Source organism: Erpetoichthys calabaricus, chromosome 1 (assembly GCF_900747795.2).
Source record: "Erpetoichthys calabaricus chromosome 1, fErpCal1.3, whole genome shotgun sequence".
Taxonomy (NCBI): domain Eukaryota; kingdom Metazoa; phylum Chordata; class Cladistia; order Polypteriformes; family Polypteridae; genus Erpetoichthys; species Erpetoichthys calabaricus.
Genome location: NC_041394.2, coordinates 326528577 through 326549721, shown reverse-complemented (window position 1 = coordinate 326549721; position 21145 = coordinate 326528577). Strand labels below are relative to the sequence as shown.

Here is a 21145-nt window from a genome sequence, read left to right as displayed (position 1 = left end):
CGTCAGCAAGAGCGACGGAAGCGGATTGAAAGCCGTACTTTACTTCGTGTGACGCGACACACTGTACTACAATACTTGACTCATGGAACGCATGTTGCCTGGCTGATAGATTGATGTGCTCGTCCGAGGCGGCGTAGGTTGTGGTTTAAGAACAAAATCTTCGATAAAAATGAGGTATGTATTCAAACACGTTTAGAATACTGTCACGAAAATACACGTGTCCTTCCTGACTCCCGCATGTGTTTAGTAATCTCTCGAAAAGTGCACCTCGCTGCCAATTCTTTTTCTATCGGCTATGTCCCTGAAGTAATCTTCGAACTATTTAATTACGTAGCTGAGATTCTTTTTCAATACCACTGAAATCACTTTTTTTAAAGTTGGCATGTCCGAGAACAAAAGTAAAAGCAGCCGTGTTCAGTGTTGTCAGAGACGCTAGTGATGTCAACCGAGCAGCTCACGAGTTTCACGTCTTCTCTGTTCGAACCGCCGCCGAGGACTGCGCAGTCTTCTATCAGACTTCTAACTTGTCTATGCAGGTTGGCGCAGTGCTAGGGCGGCTTCCTCGAAGTAAAGAGACCAGAGTTTGCATTTTCTCCCTGTGTCTGCGTGAGTTCTTTCCGTCTGCTCCGATTTCCTCCTACAGTCTAAAGGCATGCAGGTTGTGAGAAGTGGCGAAAGTGTGCTTGATGAAGGTTGTTCTCCCTGTGATGGACTAGTGTCCCCTGTGCAGCTTATACTGGCTGCAGGTCTACAACCCTGGTCAGGATTAAGCAGGTTAGAAAATGAGACCACGCAGAACGGTTTTTGTTGGTAAGTGAGTGAATTAATCGGCCAGTCAGCTTTGCATTACAGTGCATCCGGAAAGTATTCACAGCACATCACTTTTTCCACATTTTGTTAAGTTACAACCTTATTCCAAAATGGATTAAATTCATTTTTTTCCTCAGAATTCTACACACAACACCTCATTATGACAACGTGAAAAAAGTTAACTTGAGGTTTTTGCAAATTTATTAAAAATAAAAAAACGGAGAAATCACATGTACATAAGTATTCACAGCCTTTGCTCAATACTTTGTCGATGCACCTTTGGCAGCTTACAGCCTCAAGTCTTTTTGAATATGATGCCACAAGCTTGGCACACCTATCCTTGACCAGTTTCACCCATTCCTCTTTGCAGCACCTCTCAAGCTCCATCAGGTTGGATGGGAAGCGTCGGTGCACAGCCATTTTAAGATCTCTCCAGATATGTTCAATCGGATTCAAGTCTGTGCTCTGGCTGGGCCACTCAAGGACATTCACAGAGTTGTCCTGAAGCCACTCCTTTGATATCTTGGCTGTGTGCTTAGGGTTGTTGTCCTGCTGAAAGTTGAACCGTCGCCCCAGTCTGAGGTCAAGAGCGCTCTGGAGCAGGTTTTCATCCAGGATGTCTCTGTACATTGCTGCAGTCATCTTTCCCTTTATCCTGACTAGTCTCCCAGTCCCTGCTGCTGAAAAACATCCCCACAGCATGATGCTGCCACCACCATGCTTCACTATAAGGATGGTATTGGCCTGGTTTCCTCCAAACGTGATGCCTGGCATTCACACCAAAGAGTTCAATCTTTGTCTCATCAGACCAGAGAGTTTTCTTTCTCATGGTCCGAGAGTCATTTGGGTGCCTTTTGGCAAACTCCAGGTGGGCTGCCATGTGCCTTTTACTAAGGAGTGGCTTCCGTCTGGCCACTCTACCATACAGGCCTGATTGGTGGATTGCTGCAGAGATGGTTGTCCTTCTGGAAGGTTCTCCTCTCTCCACAGAGGACCTCTGGAGCTCTGACAGAATGACTATTGGGTTCTTGGTCACGTCCCTGACTAAGGCCCTTCTCCCCCGATCGCTCAGTTTAGATGGCCGGCCAGGTCTAGAAAGAGTCTTCCACTTACGAATGATGGAGGCCACTGTGCTCATTGGGACCTTCAAAGCAGCAGACATTTTTCTGTAACCTTCCCCAGATTTGTGCGTCGAGGCAATCCTGTCCCGGAGGTCTACAGACAATTCCTTTGACTTCATGCTTGGTTTGTGCTCTGACATGAACTGTCAACTGTGGGACCTTATATAGACAGGTGTGTGCCTTTCCAAATCATGTCCAATCAACTGAATTTACCACAGGTGGACTCCAATTAAGCTGCAGGAACATCTCAAAGATGATCAGGGGAAACAGGATGCACCTGAGCTCAATTTTGAGCTTAATGGCAAAGGCTGTGAATACTTATGTACATGTGCTTTCTCAGTTTTTTTATTTTTAATAAATTTGCAAAAATCTCAAGTAAACTTTTTTCACGTTGTCATTATGGGGTGTTGTGTGTAGAATTCTGAGGAAAAATATGAATTTAATCCATTTTGGAATAAGGCTGTAACATACCAAAATGTGGAAAAAGTGATATGCTGTGAATACTTTCCGGAGGCACTGTATTTATGAGCAGTATGTATATATAGATTTGTTTGGAGTTCTTCAACCAAAAATATTTCAATGTCAGAAATTTGCCTTGATAGAGCAAATCAAGAAGAGAGAAAAACCGTATGACAGCACCATATCTCTGATGACAATTGATGGTATAGGGGTACATCCACTTGTTAATAGGGCTGTACCACTAAGCAACATCCTTTCCTGCCATAAGCAAGCTAAAAAAAATGCTTGTAGCCCACAGTGCACTCGGAGAAGAGGAGTAAAAAGGGATAGGGCCTGATAGTAGGTATGTCTTTTAGGGAACAAAAAGGCTTCAACATCCCTGAACATAAGAAATTTGACAGATGAGAGGAGACCATTCAGGCCATCAAGCTTGTTTGTTTAGCTAATAGCTAAGCTGTCCCAATATCTCCTCCAGATTCTTCATAAAGGTTGAAGGTTTCTACTATAACTACATGTCTCTGTAGTTTGTACCAGAGTCCAACAACTCCTTGCATAAAGAGACGTGCACTGGCTTCAGTTTTAAATGCACTTCCCCTTAATTTCCACTGATGTCCTCAAGTGCATGATTCATTGTTACGTTTAAGGAATTCTGCAGTATCTATTTTGTCAATGTCTTTGAGGATTCTGAAGACCTGCAATAGGCCCCCATGCAGTCTGTTCTGTTTGAGACTAAGCAGGTTTATTTCTCCGAGTCTGTCAAGTCCACCTAAGGTTGTTCCATGCCTAGTCACTGAATTCAGTTTGTTTAATTGCTGATTCATGCTGTAACATGATTTCCTTAAACTGTTACACCCTTCACCTTTCTTTACAGAGGAGTGAACAAGAGATGAAACTCCAGTGTGTTCATTTTTTCCTAATGCTGTCATTAATGTGTTCTACCCTGTTCTTCCTACAGAGTAAAAGAGGAGGACAACACTTCTTTTAATGTAGTGAAATATGAAATGAAGGAGATGTATCGGGCTGCCCAGATACCCCTAGAGAAAGAATATAAATGTGAAGAGGGGGGTAGCAAAAGAAGGGGAGAATACAACACTAAAAGCTGACCTTCATTCTGTGAATACCATGGAGAACAGAAACCTAGACATTAAGGAAGAGGACTTTGAATGGGAATTTGTCAACTTTAAAGAAGACTCTGAGCAAATACCTGACAGCACTGCCATGCAGAAATATGTAGTCCTAGACAGAATCAAAGAAGAGGACATTAAGTTAGAGCCAGAGTTGTGTCCTGATATGCCGGTATCTGGAATGTCCTCCACCACAAATGGATCCTGCCCCCTACAGGCTCATTCTATGTATGTGAAGTCTGAGTCATCGGAGTTTGATATAAGTGAGAATGCAACATGTTCAAGTCATTCTGGAAAAGGTTGGTACTAAAGTGTATAATATAAATACATAAGTGGAAGCCTCTGGGCTGATTTAATTCCCCTAAATGGATTTCTCTTGATATTATGTTTTATTTTGGTAGTGGGAGTGAAGAAACATTTTAAGTGATTAATTTGTTAACATAATTTTTTAATGGACTGATTACTTATCCCAGCAGTATTCAGTTCCTTTAATTCATCTAAATGCAAACCTGTAACATAAAGTGAACACACAGAGAGTCAACTGAGTGATATGCAATTGTATATCAGTTCATTTGTTTTTGTGGGTTGCATTCTGCTGAATATACAGGGTGGGGAATTGAAAACAAAATAACATCAAAGCAGGGACTATCCCATGAGGCACACTTTTAAAAAACGAGACTTTGCTGAGTAAATCCCACTTGAATGATCATTTTACAAATGAGGCCCAGTCAGGTCTATGACCAGAAAGTGTTTCTCATTAACTCAAGATAGGTTTAAGCAATCCATGATTATACATGTACTTGTGGTGATACTTAAACAGCCTTGACAACCCACCATTGAGAACGTCTATCGTAGTTTAGAAAGCACAGAGGATGAAGCTAATAGGAGTCATGGTGTATTATGGGATGACTTAAGAGTTTTATTTAATTGTGGTAAAACAGGAGAACATATACAAATATTCTCATGTTAGTGCAGTCTATGCACCATTGACATTTAGTTAACGTAAAGAATATTAACTAGTATCACTGATTAAACAATTTAAATAGTTTTAGTTATTGGTAACAATAAACAACAAAATAAAAACTTTAGGACAAGTAGTACTCTGCGATCTTCCCGACACGCCAATACCTTCTCAAAATTCTCTGTATTACCCACACTGTATGTTTACTCAGTAGTCAGACATCTGTTGCTGTGTTCTGACTTGGCAATGTGTGGTTTAAATCTATCTGTTTAATAAAACTCTCTGGTCAGTGTATCCAGTTTCTCTGAGCAAACTGATGGGTCAATTTGGCTTTGATGTGATTGGGCAGTTTGGCTGCGACGCAATTGAAAGTGGAAATGCGCACTGAGAGCGATGGCAAGATTAAAACCGGACAAGATGTGAAAAAGGCACCTCGGAAATAATGGGAGTCTAAGAAGCAGACTTTACAGGAATGCTTGTAAGAGAGGAAACACCGGCGAAGAGACGTTATTAATAGATGTAAAACGCTCACTTTGAAAGTAATGAGAGTCTGAAAAGCAAGCAGCCTTTGCAGGAATGCGTTTGAGAGGCTAGTGAGGAGACGTTCACACCCGCTTGAATACACAGGAATGGCACTGAAGGTACACGTACAACATCCATCCATCCATTTTCCAACCCGCTGAATCCGAACACAGGGTCACGGGGGTCTGCTGGAGCCAATCCCAGCCAACACAGGGCACAAGGCAGGAAACAATCCTGGGCAGGGTGCCAACCCACCGCAGGACACACACAAACACACCCACACACCAAGCACACACTAGGGACAATTTAGAATCGCCAATCCACCTAACCTGCATGTCTTTGGACTGTGGGAGGAAACCGGAGCGCCCGGAGGAAACCCACGCAGACACGGGGAGAACATGCAAACTCCACGCAGGGAGGACCCGGGAATCGAACCCAGGTCCCCAGATCTCCCAACTGCGAGGCAGCAGCGCTACCCACTGCGCCACCGTGCCGCCCGACACGTACAACAAGAGATAGCAAATATTTTTTTTAATTCTATTACCTGTCTTCGACCAGCACCATGGCTATTTGCTTATAAAGTTGGTTTGTGCAAATTTAATGGTCATCAAGAAATTCCAAAGGGCCTGTGCTGTCTTTAACAGTGTTTTTTACTGGTGGTGTAAAACCCCAAAGTACAATGAGCCCCCTCATTCCATCAGGTTATCAAGGAATGGGCTCACCTCGGATAATCCATATTACTAACTGAGAATGGTAAACCGGATGGCATGGACGCAGGTACATGGTGATGGGACCATGAGACGTACTGCGCAGGCGCGTACAGCGCACGTCTCATAAACCGCAAGCGAAGTCGTATCCACCGCGCACGAAGGAGTCACGGCCCAAAAATGAAAGAGCTCAACTGACGTGAATGAGAAATGAAGCAACAACGCGCCCATAGCTAACGACTACTGACACAGCCACATAAAAAAGAGGATTCCGCGCTGCAGCCCAGATTCAAATGGAAGAGGCTACAGAGGCCCCACAGGTCCACAATGATGGTACGGAGTGAAGGCGCAGGCGTCACCGCCATATTGTGAGTGGCACTACTGCTGAGTGAAGTTAGGAATAATGTGCTGCTTGGGATTGTACAAACCGCTGAACGCTTTACACCAAATTCAAACACAATACAGCTCAACGATACAAACACGAGCCCACCTGGGTAAGATCAATGAACGCAGGCACCTACAACGCGTGTCCGCTGAACGCTTTACACCAAATTCAAACACAATACAGCTCAACGATACAAACACGAGCCCACCTGGGTAAGATCAATGAACGCAGGCACCTACAACGCGCGTCTGAAATGCCGTGGGCAAAGTGGGCACGGCTCCAAAACGAACGAGCTCGACTACTGTATTTCAGGATACCCAACGCCGGGGGTTGGCGAGCGAAGCGAGCAGGGGGCAGAGCCCCCTTGTGCTGTAGATTTGCTGAAAGCAAGCTGACTTGTTATGTATTGAATGTAACCACAGACATACATGCAAATCATCAGTAAGGGTACCAGACCACACTTGCTGGTTTTTATGAGTGTTTCTATTTTACTGGCAGGTCTTTTTATCTCACTACTGAAAACAGAACAATAAAGACTATTATAGAAAGAAAAAAGTGGTTATATGTGTATTTCAACCTATTTATTATATGTTACTCTTTATTATTATGTAATATGCATACAATTATTGTCATAGCATATGTTAAGATGACAATGGCCTTTCTTTATAATGATTATTTGCGCTGCTCTTTTGAAAGCTCTGTGTTGTACATGAGTTCCCACATCACTTAAGGTTTTGAAGGATAGGAGCACACTAGAGTTGATCATAAAGGATCTTAGGGTTGGCATTTTTTTTCCCTTGCATATTATATTACTATGAACATCTCCATGCTACTTGGTATTTTAGATTTACTAACTTAGAGTTGATACTTTTCTAAAATTAGTGATTTTTATCTTAATGGAACACCCCTTTACAACCTATTTTTTATTATTATATATATTTTTCGTTTGATTCTTGCTGTCATAAAAGACCAGTGGAGACGAATGACATGATAATTTGAATGTGATAAGTAAAGCTTTTGGGTTTTTACCATTTTGTGATGGACATTATAAGATTCATTTAAATGATAATGTATCTACAAATGTAGCAACCTTAGTTAAGCAAAAAAAAATTATCTGGACCTTTCTCTGTGGTTTTATTTCTTACTGATTGTGAATTTCATGAACTTCCAGTTCACAGCACCCTGATAAACTTAATCTTTAGCCTGGCACATAGGAGTTCAAAGGGTAACGTATATGAGGATTCTACTTGGAGTGTATTTAAGTCCATATTGATAGATTTTTTTTTTGTTACTTATTCATTATTCTTATCTAATTTTAATTTATTTTTCTTTTCTTGTGTCTGTTTATTTTCCATTTTGCAAAGCACTTGAGCTACATTCTGTGTATAAAAATAATCCAGTGTATGAGTAGAAAGAAATATTCTTGTTGTTTAACTGCCTAAATTGCGAAGTGTGACTGACATTAATACTCTTTGGTGGAACTGAAACCAGCTGAAATAAACCTGGTGTGTGGAATGAAGTGAGGCCACGGACCTTACTGAATACCCTGCAGTTGACCAGTTTAACCAAAAACAAAGTCAAAGACTTGTAACTATGTTTTATAATTCAATTGTATAGTTATTTATCATCTAATTAAATCTGTTGTATATAGAATTTAGTTACCTCACATTACTGAAAACAAAAATCAGGTATCAAGAAGAACAAGTTTATTTTAACTTGTAGAGTCATACATTTGACTGATGGAGTTAGAAATAATGACATTAAATTCATATTCATCCACTGTATCTACTTTATAGCAGGGGTGTATAACTCCTGGCCTGGAGGGCCGCAGTGGCTGCAGGTTTTCATTCTAACCCTTTTCCTAATCAGTGACCAGTTTTCACTGCTCATTAACTCCTTTTCCCTTCATTTTACTAGCCTAGCTTTTAAGGATTTGGTGCTCTGAACCGATTCTTTTCTTCATTAAATGGCAGCCAAACAGAAATGAAACAAGCCAACAGATAACCAGCTAAACTGGGATTTCAAACTCCAACCAATTTCACTCCAACCAATCTCTTAATCAGAAGACGATTCTTGCTGTTAATTAAACTCATTATTTAGTTCCATGGATTATTGCTGCATTGTGCCACAGCAGACATTTCCAAAACTGTTGATTTTTCTCTTTTTTCTAAGAGCACCATCAAAATGTTTTGGTGACCTGAGGGATCAACATTACCGCGACCTTCACCTTTCTTTATTTTCACATATTGTGTGATGGGCACAGGTGAGCTGGTCATGTGGCGGTTCATTTTGTGTCTCATTATTGTTTGGCTGCTAATTAAGGAAAAAGAAACAACAAAGAGGCTTGAGTCAAGTTAATTAAAATTAAGGCAAAATAAGTTACCGTATATACTTGCATATAAGTTGAATCTTGAAACCCGAAAAATCAATCATGCAATCAGACCCCGATTTATATGCCTGTTCAAAAATACGATAATAATATATATATTTTTTTTACATCTTCTTGCTTCCTCCAATCTCGCACCAGTTTCTCAGACACATCGAATTTTGTTGTAGCAGCGCAGTTGCCAATTTCTTTCGCCACTTCAATAACTTTTAATGTAAAACCAGCTTCATATTTTCTTCTCATCGAATGCTCCATCATAGATTACGGATACTCTTCCGATAAAGGTGTATTAGGTTGTGAGATACACAAAACACAAATCAGTGCAAAAGTCGCTTCGGAATAGTTTGGGTATTACTGTGTGGTCACATAGGCACAATACATAGAAGAAAAAAAAAAACGCTGTGTGCTCCGTGGTTACTCTCTCAGGTGGGCATTAACATATCATAATCTCTTGGACCAATAGCGTGAGTTTTCTGCAATCGACTTATACGACCGACATTATAAAATACTGGAAATTATACAGTAAAATCAAGCACCGACTTATCAGCGGGAGAACTTAAATGCGAGTCTATATGGTAATTTAGCAGCAAAAACTGGTCACTAATGAAGAAGATGGTTAGAATAAAAACCTGCAGCCACTGTGGCCATCCAGGACCGGAGTTCAACACCCGTGCTTTATAGGGTTATGGTTGTCCTCCATTTTCTAACTAAAAAGTCGAGGCAAGTTTCAAACCATGTGGCTAGTCCAAAGGTTAATTCTACAATAAAATGTATTTAGTTAGTATTTCCAAACCTCCATATTGGGCATATTCCTATTAGATTCTTGAGGCAAATCAAATGATAAAACATGTAAGATTGTTATATAGCTTGCTTCATTGCTCAAAAGTAGTCGGCACAGACTTGTCATTGTGTATGGGCTTCAGGGGGCCGTGCCTGCCATTTCGAACTTCTACACTCTTCCTTTAGTGATTTGTTTATGAGAAGGAATAGTCTTCTATATTTGTAATTTTTATGTATGTATGTACAAGTTTTATCTGTCTTATCTATCTCTGCAATAAGTTAAATGGGAGTATGTGCATATGTGCAAAGTCATTAGTGCAGATCGCTGATAACTACACAGCAAAGAACACCATTTTTCAAAAGTTATAGTATAGATGCTAGAAGGTCCTGCAACTTTTATTAAGGCAAGATTGGAAAGAAACTTTGCTTCCCATACTGTTGATATAGCAGAAGATCTGCACATCGATGGTGACAAAATGCAGCTAACAAGTGGTAGGAACATGAGTTGTGTCAGTATTAGCCACAAAGGGTGTACCAAGCAGAGCTGGGAAAACTCACAAGTGCCAGGTGTGTTCTCTCTGCTTTGTTGTGTGTGTGCATCCTGCACCAGTCATGGTGTTTTGTTTTACTTGTACTTTACCTTTTTTTTTTTTTTTTTTTTTGTTCTTTGTTTCGCCTTATACAATTTCTTGTATTAGGAATTTGGTAGTTTTCGCATACCCCTTGGGGTCAGAGCGCAGGGTCAGCCATTGTACAGCGCCCCTGGAGCAATTACAGGTTAAGGGCCTTGCTCAAGGGCCCAGCAGAGCAGGATCTCTTTTGGCAGTGACGGGGATTTGAACCGGCAACCTTCGGGATACCAGTGCAGATCCTTAGCCTCAGAGCCACCACTCCACCCCAGTAGAGATGCTGAATCATGGTGTTGAGCATGTGAATATTGCAGAGTATAGCATTTAATTCATATAATATTTGATAATTGTATTATGCTACATGATCTGCTGTGGGGTTTTAACCATGTATTGCCTGGTTGAATTTTTGGCCTGTTCTCCCATTAACTCCAGTGTGGCTCCTGAGCAGATGGTCTATTCTGTTGATGTTTGTTCATCAGCTGGACCGTAGGTGGTCTGCCCAGCGTGGAACTAACTTCTTGTTATGCACCAGCTCTTCAGTTCAGTGCTTAACTGATTAAATTTTTAGCATTGCTGCTGTTTGTTTAATTTTATTTGAAAGGAAGAGTCATACTGGATAGAGTAGGAGGCTGCCTGCCGCGGTGCAAGGAATTGTAGGTGCAGTAGAGAAGAAGAAAATTGTCTTCATGACTCATTATTTGCTTAGCATAATAGTTTGCTTGTAAAGAATATTAAAATTGCAGTGGTGTTTTGTATGATCACTGTGTATCAAATAAAGAAATGCAAGTTCCTTTTATATGTTCTAATTTGTTATTTGAATTATTTAAGCTTAAGGTTACTTTATTGTTTTAGAGTAAGACTATGGGGCTCCGCCCCCTGCTCGCTTCGCTCGCCAACCCCTGGTGTTGGGAATGAGAAAGAGCGTGATGTATGAATGAGATATAGAATAGTGTGAAGGTGTAGATGATGCAAATAGAAAGCAAACAATAAAGTGTGTGGCACAGTGTAAAGGTTTATTGGAAAATTTCTTTGTACACGCCGTTTAAGTGTAAAAGGTAACTCCAGGTCAGAACTTGTAAGGTCAATGAAGATGGTTATTGTCGTGATCAGAGTCAAGTTTGTCAGAGCTTAGAAAGAGTTGTGTCTCTCCAGGAAGTAATGCAATGACTTGGGTATTTATGTTTTCCACATTAATATTTTTTGGACATAATATAGTGTGTTGTGTTAAAAGGGGCATTTGGTCTAATGAGATTGCTGTTCCAAATCTGTCTGTAAGTAAGTCGGCGCAGATAAAGGCTTGAGGAATTGTAATAATATCTGGGAGAAGTCTATCTGTATTGGTGAGTGTATCAACTCCCAGTTGTAATAACCAATTGTTATGATCTGGATGTGGACATCGTATGTTTTGTACTAACTGTATCTTTTGAAAGCAATGCCAATTGTCTGCGTATTTTAAGGTGCACTGAACAATAGCTGAGCGCATGGAATGTGGAACAATAGCTAAGCACTGTCTAAAATCTCTTCGTAATAAAAGTAGCTTTCCTCCAAAGGGAAGATTATTATTCATAAACGTTTGTAGAAGTTTATGAATGGTGTTGAGTAAGTGAGTGGATGCCATTGTACATTCATCAATAATTAACAGTTTTGCAAGACGGATGTCATGTGCAGTGCCACTGTTAATGTTCATAGTGGATATCGATTTGTAGGATCTAATGCAGTTCATAAAGATTTCACTTTCAGGTACATCGTTAGTTAGAAGCTTCTGTAGATATTCAGGATATGAATGTAAAGGAGGCAGTCTAATTTGACCGTTTTGATAACAACGTGTAAATTCATTACTTGTATTGCCAGTTGTTTCTTCAGGGAAGTTAAGTGAATGACAATGATTGCAAATGACATTCATCAATCCCAATGAATTTTCCTGAATAGTGAACTCATTATTGAATGCGTTGTCAGCCACCTTTATTTATTTTGTCCCTTCGCTGCCGTTTCTGTATGTCTGAGGCGGGAGGTGTTTTGTTTTGAATCCATGCCTGTTTCGATGTAGCACTTTGAGACGCGCGCTGTATGCGTCTACGTTCAGTGTGTCTGTCCATATGCACTCGTTTCTGATAATGTGTTAGTTGAGCTTTACGTTTTTGGAGCCGAGACACTTTTTCTTACGGAGGTTCAGAAGCGCGTTGTAAGTGCCACCGTGTATTTTGTTTTTTCATGCGGGTTCGTGTGTTTGGTCCCGTTATCCGAGCCGTATCGTTTTGTACCTGTGATCGTGTATTTATGACTTGTTTGTTCTTCAGCGTGAGAAATATGGATAAGTAATAAGGAGGATCGCACTCATTGTTAATATGGAGCCTTTTCTGCAGTTGAACGGTTAATAGTGCTTCAGTGTAAGGAGATCCACCTATGCTGCATAGTGTGAAGGTGTTGAGATGACGTATGTTTAATACGGACGGGCACTCACTGTTAATATGGAGCCTTTTCTGCGGTTGAACGGTTAATAGTGCCTTATTGTAATGAGATCCATCTATGCTGCATAGTGTGAACGTGTTGAGATGACGTATGTTTAATACGGACGGTTCATTTAGAAATGGGGCTTTGTGTGTAGATTTGTGCATATTTGCGTTGTTGATTTGTTTCAGGGTGCACTGTTCCAATGCGATGCAATATTTGTCCACATATGCGAAAGCAGTATGGTCCATTGCCTTTTGGTGGCCTGATATTTACTGCGGTAGATGCAAAAGCAAATGAACTATTGTAGGATCTAATGCAGTTCATAAAGTTTTTACTTTCAGGTACATCGTTAGTTAGAAGCTTCTGTAGATATTCAGGATATGAATGTAAAGGAGGCAGTCTAATCTGACCCTTTTGACAACAACGTGTAAATTCATTACTTGTATTGCCAGTTGTTTCTTCAGGGAAGTTAAGTGAATGACAATGATTGCAAATGACATTCATTAATCCCAATGAATTTTCCTCAATAGTGGACTCATTATTGAACGCGTTGTCAGCTAAGTGGCGCAATCGTTTAGCAGGTGTCTGCGGACGGTTCCTTTAGAAATGGGGCTTTGGGTGTCACTTCTTATTGATGTTAGTGTGTTTGTGGGTATGAATCGTCGTTGTTGTGAACGTTTCGTGTGCCATGTCTGTAGTCTGTCCCGTTTCGTCTCTAATGGGCTTGGTGTGGCGGTCACGGCTTCTTTTTTTTGGTGTGGTAGGAGCTTGTTGAATCCTCCTCTTTGTGTGCGTCCCGTTTCGTGTGCAATGGGATTCGTGCGGCGCTGTGTGCTTTGCCGGCGTCTGGGGGGGATGTTGCTTGGAGGGGGTGATGGGATTGGTGGGGGCGCGAGCGTCTTCTTTCTTTTTGTGTGCCAGGGGCTTGTTGAATCCTCCTCTTTGTGTGTGTCCCGTCCGTTGCTTGTTTGGGTTGGGGTTCTTTTTTTTTGCGTGCCAGGGGCTTGTTGAATTGTCCTCTTTGTGTGTGTCTCGTCCGCTGCTTGTATGGGGGGTGCTTGGAGGTGGGTGTGGGATTTGTGGGGCGCGAGCGGCTTCTTTTTTTGTGTGTGCTAGTTTCGTGTGCAATGGCTTTCGTGCGGCGCTGTGTGCGTCGCCTGCGTTTGACTGCTTTTTTCTGTGGTCGCGGCCGCCTCTCGCGGTGCCTCATTTCTTGGGGCGCCTGCGCAGTACGTCTTTTTGCGGCTACGGCCCATGGCCGGATGTCCCTGCGTCCATCCGGTTTAGCATTCTCGGTTAGTAATGTGGATATCCACTAAAGTCAAACAAGACAAACAGACGTAATGTTAACACATTCCTGACATATTTGATTTTACTTATTCATAAGGTAAGTTTAGTTAAGAGAATGTAGTTTGAGATATTCATGTTTGTATTTGTTGATGATTGCTGTGCTGGGCCTCAACTTCTCCGCGACCCTGCTTCAGGATAAGTGGGTATGAAAATGGACGAACGCATTTGTTATGTTAGTTTAGCAATGAATGCTGAGGACCACTGTTAACAGTGTGTGACGCTGTAACCTCATCAGGACGCCAAGGCAGCACCGTGTAAATGGACTCGGTAAGCCTTAATGCGAGCAGCACTAAATAACTTTCAGCGGGTTTACAGCGAGAAAAAAAAATATTTAAAAAGTTTTGGACTTACCTGCAGGTTGTTGTGGAATTTTTCGGATGCTCCACCATTCGTTTCAGCTCTGGGCCTCGCATGAAGTATTCTATATTTACTGGCCGATGTTTTAAAATTGGCTCTGGGGATGAACGCAGAGACCAGAAAGACAGCCGCAGGAGAGCCCATTTTATTTATGTATTTAAGGTATATTTAAGGTACACTGCATCTTTTTGGTAACATTGAAGTTCGGTAGTGTTTCGGTATGGTAGTTATGGATCGAGTATGTGTATTTTGTTTGTGGGGTGTTTTTGTTTCTGTTTGATGTGCGTCATGTCCCCCTGCAGGATCGTAATGGTATCAATGTGTATGCGTGCTGTACGGGGGAATCGAGACGGTCTTTTATAAGTACGGTTGTGGTATATAAGTACGGTTGTGGCCACAAGAGGGGGAGGTTTGATCAATTGTGAAGACTTGAGAGACAAAGTCAGTGTGTGCTAGTGGTGGGAGGTTCGGCTCTTTGCAAAGATTCGGCACTTTTGGCCCGGCTACCTTAGAAGAGCCGGCTTTTACGGCTCCCAAATGGCTCTTCATTTAGTATCACTGGGAGCCTTCTACTTTAGCAAATATGAATAGTTTGTGTGTTGGTAAGCAATATTTTATTCAGTGATTTCATAAAAGCCTTATTTATGTGCGTTTTTTTTTCGTTTCAAAAAACAGTTACTATTGTTTAACATTTTAATCAAACCTTTAAATCAACAACTGAACACCGATCTACAGCAAACAAATCATATAAATAAATGCCAAGGTCTTGACATTGACACTTTACATAAAAGTCTATAGTGCAGGGTGGCATTCACAAATACCAGATACCTCAGCCAGCTCCTCATCAACACTTATCTGTTTGGCTGGTGTAATTTGTTTTGGAATAAATGTGCTTACTTTGGTTTGAGTTGCAGAAGGCTGTGATCTACCTGCAGGTTTTGACAAGATAGTGGATGCTGCAGCGGAAATACTTGGCTCAAAACAGGACACTTTTCCAGAGTCAATGGGTGGCAGCTGGAGGACAGAGGGCAAGCTCTCCTCCAGCTGCACGGGCAGGTGGGCGGTTCTTAGATATCTGTACAGGTTTGTGGTTGACCCTGCTCTGACGGATATTTTCATTTTACAGATTCTGCACTCAGCTTTACAGTCTCAGATTTCATTGAAATGTAGCCAGATGCTGCTGCTTTTTTTGGTTTTCGCTCATTTCTTCACTTTTTCCCGACGCGCAGGCATTTAAATCCGGCTCCCTGTCTCTCTGTGTATCTGGCCTGTACCACTACACTCACAGTCTTCGGGTTGTCTTCCCCCTTCATTTTTTTCACATAATGGTATGATCCTAGTCTGTCTTTGCATGTGATTGGCCGCATTGGTGTGCCCATCAAATTAAAATCCTGCCCCTGTCTGCATGGATTCTCAGCAGAGCTGAGTAGGAGCAGCTGAAGATTCGTCTCGTTCGCTACAAAGAATCGGCTCTTAGAGCTTGCCCGTTGGCGAACGACACATCACTAGTGTGTGCGAGGTGCACCAGCCGTGGAGGGCGCTGGTGGCTGAGCATTTGGATAGGGTTAGGAAGCAGCTTGAGGCTCCAGGGAACAAAAGGCAGCTCCCGAGATTTTTTTTTTTTTTTTTTTTTGAGGAGTAGCATTTAGGACTTGGGGTGGCACAGGGTGCAGTTTTAGTAATTTTCATTTTTTTCTTAATGTTGCTGATACCCTTTTACTATACTGAAGCTGACCGAACAAATATCAGTGTAAGAGCCTGTGTTTTGTTTTACGTACTCCATCTTCACTTCTTTTAGTGTGTTTTTTTACCCCCATTTCCCACAAGATCTGTTTTAACTGGACTTCATTTTTTAAATGTTGTTTAGTGGACCATATGCTTTTGTTTTCTTGTATATGTTTGCACCATAAACTGAGAGTTTTTGTTTAAAAAAAAACTTTTTGTGGAATAAAAAAATCTACGTTTTTAGTACATTTCCCTCCCTTGTGCCTCACTTATTATATCCTCAGTCCTGGTTGGTCCTGAACTACTAACCGGCCATCTGCTTTAGAAGGCTGCGTGTGACGTAGTGCAGTTTTGTAGATGTGATGGTATTTGGTGACCAATTCAAGTTTTGCAACTGACTGACTTGTATATTTTATATTGTATTTGTCAGTGTCTGGGGCACATGACCCCTGAGTAGTTTGCGACCTAGATGGGCACAGTAGCAAGTGTGAGACAACAACCAGGTTCAAATAGCCAAAGTGCATAGTTTACTACATCCACATAATAAAGTGCATTTGTGGCTGAGCTAGTTTTGTGTTTTGTTTTTGTGAACATTCTCAAAACTATGGACTTTTTAATACTGAAATGCTTCTGTTTTATATGTTGTGAGTTTTGTTTAATATGAATGCAATCAGTGTATCTTTTGTATAATAGTTCCTGTTTGCCTGTTGTAGCAGGGGGACTTTAATTAATGAAACACCCATAGGGTGCACATGTAGTGTAACAGCAGACTCCCGGCAAAAGCTGGATGACGCTGTTGCAGGTAAGACACTTCTCTGTGCTCTCTGTCTCTCGTGTAAGCTAACAAGTTTTAAAATGGTGTATTCTGTCTCACACTGCATGGAAACATCACGTCACGTAGCTGTTGATGTATCTTAAGGTTCTGTCACCACTTTTGGTCAGCAGAAACCGACTTTAGAAGTGTTTAATCTGATGGAGATCTAGCCTCATAAGCATATTGTTTGACTTACTACAGGAGACTGAGAGAGAGCCTGTCGCTTTGTGTGTTGACTGTGCCCCTTGCTGCTTGTCTTATAGGTATGTTACAATGTTAATAATACTTTGTCCTCCATTGTTATTGTTAATATGCATTTGTTAAATTTGTATGGTTTTGAGAAGGTTAATTTGGATAAAAAAATATTTATTTTCATGGAAACATGCAGTTTGGTTAGAGGGAGATATTTTGCACTTGTTTTGATCAGTATTTGATTTCTGTTGAAATGTATTTTTTTCATTTGGTGTTAATTTCATTATTTATTTTATGTAATTTTGTCTTCATTGTATTTATATATGGGGGAAAAAAAAGCTGGATGAAGCTGTTGCAGGAGCCTGAGAGAGAGAGCCTGTCGCTGTGTGTGTCGACTGTGCCCCTTGCTGCTTGTCTTATAGCTGGATTTTACAGAATAAATGGCAGAATCCGGATATTGGTGTGTCTGTCTTCCTTCAAAGCATCAGCAACCAATTTAAAACCACTACACATTGCTGATGTAATGCATAAAGCTGGTAAATAATCCAGTTAAAAATCTGTACTCTTGTGGAGGTACATAATGAACAGTAAAAAATTTTAAAATCACAAAACCAAACACTCCAAGACTTCACGTTGTGCTCCTAAGCAAGTCTATTGCGGTTTTCTCTCCCTCCATCTCTCCAGCTTACCGAAGCGGGTCTTCCCTGCTGGTGGCAAACCTGACAGTTGCGGTTGCCATCACCTGATTCTCATCTTGCCCGCCTACTTCCGTTTGAGACACACCTAGTTGGCCCTCCATCTTCCCATATATTCTGTCAATACTTCCTGGATCCATGGGAGGGTCAATCCAAGTCACTACCTCTACAAAACTGTTTGTGAGGACACCACTCGGAGTGACCTGACCACCCTGCCTCCTCTCTCCACAGTGCTTATGTGCTCTTTCCCACCACTCTTCTCCTACCTAACTGCTCGGACTCTCCTTTTTAATTATTGGTTGGTGCTATTATGTGCCCTGGAGTGCTAATGAGGCAGTCGGCCAAACCGTGTATGTCCGCATGTGAATGCATTAACTGCCAATCACCTCATCAGCACCCTAGAGCCATACCATCATGCTACCACCCACCCACTTCCTGAGCTTGACCTTACTGTATAATCTGGGGGGGTCGGGTCGAAGGGAACGGACCTCACTTCATGACATATTTAGATTTGAGTATTATTGATAATTTTTAGTAGTCTTTTATTACAGACCCGACACACATATAAGAGATTCTGTAGCCACCTGTCCTGTTTAACTACAGAAGACATTGATTGTGATATCCTGTGGATTAACCTCTTTGTAAATGCTCAGAGTGAATTATACTCTTAAGCGTCCTTATCGACAAGCTGCCGTGAATGCTAACTATTTCAGTTAAGCCAGTCACAGTCCATTTGGAAGTTTCCCTTCAAATGCAATCAATTTTGTATTAGAAATTCATATTGACAAGTGCTGACCCACAGCAATGCAAATGCCCATAATAAGGTTTGGTTTGGGCAATGGGGCTGAGTCAGCAAATGCTACGTTTGTGTCATTTATTTTTATAAAGCCAAAGACATTTAAAACTAAAGAGTGACTTGTGTGTTGGAAATAGGGCTAACTTTGATTTCATGTCTTTAACTTCAGTCACTGAAGAATGTAACACTTTTAGTGTTAACCTCTGACAAATGAACCAAATTACTCATTATATATGAGGCAGATCACTGGGTCATACTGAGGCAAGCTCTATAAAATATAACAGTCCATTATGGTAAGATAATTCCATTTTAGAATAGTGAAATGAAAACCATGAGCAAAGGGTAACAGAGAAAAATGTGCAAGACTGCAGTTTTAGTTGATCAGAAAGGCCACTTGGAAACTGACAGAAACTCTGATAGGAAGAGACCTGGCAGACCCAAAGTCCCAACCCCATCAGAAGACAAGTTTCTGTTGGTCACCAGCTGGTGTGACAGGCACGTCACAATACAACATCTTCAAGCACAGCCTAACAGTGCAGGTCTAAAAAGGCAAGTCTCAGTTTCTACTGTGAAGAGGAGACTTTGTCCAGTCTGCAGTAGTCCACAGCCGGTACTTCAAGGTCCTGTTTTGTCCTTTAAGGAATGGCTTTTTCTGTCGGACCTGCAGCACAGATTCTCCTCTTCACAGTAAAAACTGAGATTTGCTTTTCTCAAACTGCACTGTTAGGCTGTGCTTGAAGCTCTTGTGCTGTGAGGTGCCCATCACCAAAGTGGTGACCCTCAGAAACTTGACATCAGATTGTGTTGTGACTTTGGGTCTGCCAAATTTCTTCCTATCAGAATTTCCTCCAGTTTCCATTTGCCCTTGGTTTGTGCAGGACATCACTGTATGACAGTTTGATTTTTTTTGCAGTTTCTCTCAATGAAAGGCCTACACTTCTAAGGGTAATAATGCTCTTATCTCATTTCATTTGTTAATTGCCATTTTCTTCTCATTGTCACTGGAATATTGTTCAAGTAGTACTTCAGAGGGTGTAGTGACACAGTCTGCTCCAACTCTGCTTTAAGAATGACAGAGGGGTTTTAAATAATTAACAGAGGTTGGGACACCTGTGCAAATTGTTTGCTTCAACTTACAAGGCTTCATTTACTTGAATTGCTGCAGAACATCTGTAGGTTGTAACCTGTTAGTTGTTCCCTGAAGAAGGCCCATTTATAATATTCTCAAATTTCCTTTTTTTGTTCAGTTTTTACTAACCTAAACTTTAGATTTAAACCTCTGGCATTTTACTGCTTACCTTTTCACCATTTTAGGTCATTCATTGCATTTCACTAGATTAGATTTGAAGAAAAACTGAGGTGTTCAAAAACTTTTTACTGGTAGCGTAAGTAAGCAGGAATAATTATTCTTATAGGGAAAGGGATTCTTTTGCAAGATATGTAATTTGTTTTAATAAAATGTGTTTTTTTCGTTCTCTAGATTTACAAGACAGTGCCATTTCTTCATTTTCTCAGACGGCTCCTCAGAAACAACATGATGAAAATATGAAGAAACTGACATTTGATTCGGATAGTGTGATACCAGCCCCTTTTAACTATATTTCTGTGCATGTTGTGGATTTAGTCAAGAGCAATGCCTTCAACACCAACCCACAGGTGCAAAATCAAGTTGCTTTGCATATCTACCAAGCATCTGGCAAAAGCATGGACAGTAAATTGAATTGTAATGATAATCAGCAGAGCCACATGAGACTGAATCCTTATTGCTGTTCTGAGTGTAACAAAGAGTTCTCCAACCCAAGAAGTCTTCGTAATCACAAACTAATTCACATAGGAAAGAAACCTCATTGCTGTTCTGAATGTGGCAAACAATTTTCCCAAAAAAGTTATCTTCAGAGGCACACAAGAATTCACACAGGAGAAATACCCTATAGCTGTTCCGAGTGTGGCAAACGATTCTTCAGCATTCGCGAACTTCAAATTCACATGAGGATTCACACTGGAGAGAAACCACACCGCTGTCCCGAGTGTGGCAAACATTTCTCACAAATGATCAACCTAAAGAGACACTCAAGAATTCATAGCGGTGAAAAGCCCCATTGCTGTTCTCAGTGTGATAAAAGATTCTCGTTTGTCAGCAGTCTTAACAACCACGTAAGAATTCACACTGGGGAGAAGCCTTATTGTTGTTATGAATGTGGCAGAAGGTTTTCACAAATTGGCAATCTTAAGAAGCACACAATGATTCACACTGGGGAGAAGCCGTTTGCCTGTTCTGAATGTGGAAAACAATTCTCTGGCAATGACAGTCTTCAGAAACACACAAAAATCCATGCTGGAGCTATGACAGCAAATTAAGAGACTGAAAACATTAAGAGTTCAATAACAAAATACATTGAGTGAGACACACTCTCCTGTGTGCCTTCTACACACACACACAAAAAAAATATGAAGACACTGAAACCCGACCAAAGCCATATGGTGTAACAGCTGTGGCAAACAATTCTGACATTTTCAGAGCTAGGCAAATTGGTGTAGGAGAAAGAAACCTCAGGAAAAAAAGATGACAATATTGTGTATGCAACCAGAAAACAAACAGGGAGTCATACTGTACATGAAGAAGTAGTAAGAAATGTAATAGACCCACAGAACAAAAGGGGGAAAATACCAGCAGTGCACATCAGTGAAATTGGTGAGTTTAAAGAAAATCTATCTCCGTGAAAAAGACGAGCTACAGAATATACCCTTAAACAGCAGGTGTCCATGTCGGATTCTTGAAGGCAGCATACAAGCACCTTATTAGATTAATATTGGTGTTTCTCCTATGGTCTATAGGCAAAACCACCTGCTTGTAAATTAATAAATCTAGTCATACTCCATG

General features: G+C 41.0%; 1 protein-coding gene across 1 annotated transcript; it reads left to right on the top strand.

Annotated features, from left to right (window-relative positions):
* Positions 1–20698, top strand: LOC114664564 (zinc finger protein 239-like). Its single transcript, XM_028818730.2, has 3 exons — positions 1–174; positions 3346–3813; positions 19745–20698. Exons 2-3 carry the CDS (start codon positions 3513–3515, stop codon positions 20620–20622), a joined length of 1179 nt encoding a protein of 392 aa, XP_028674563.2. The 5' UTR covers positions 1–174; positions 3346–3512; the 3' UTR covers positions 20623–20698.
* The last annotated feature ends 447 nt before the right edge of the window (positions 20699–21145 follow it).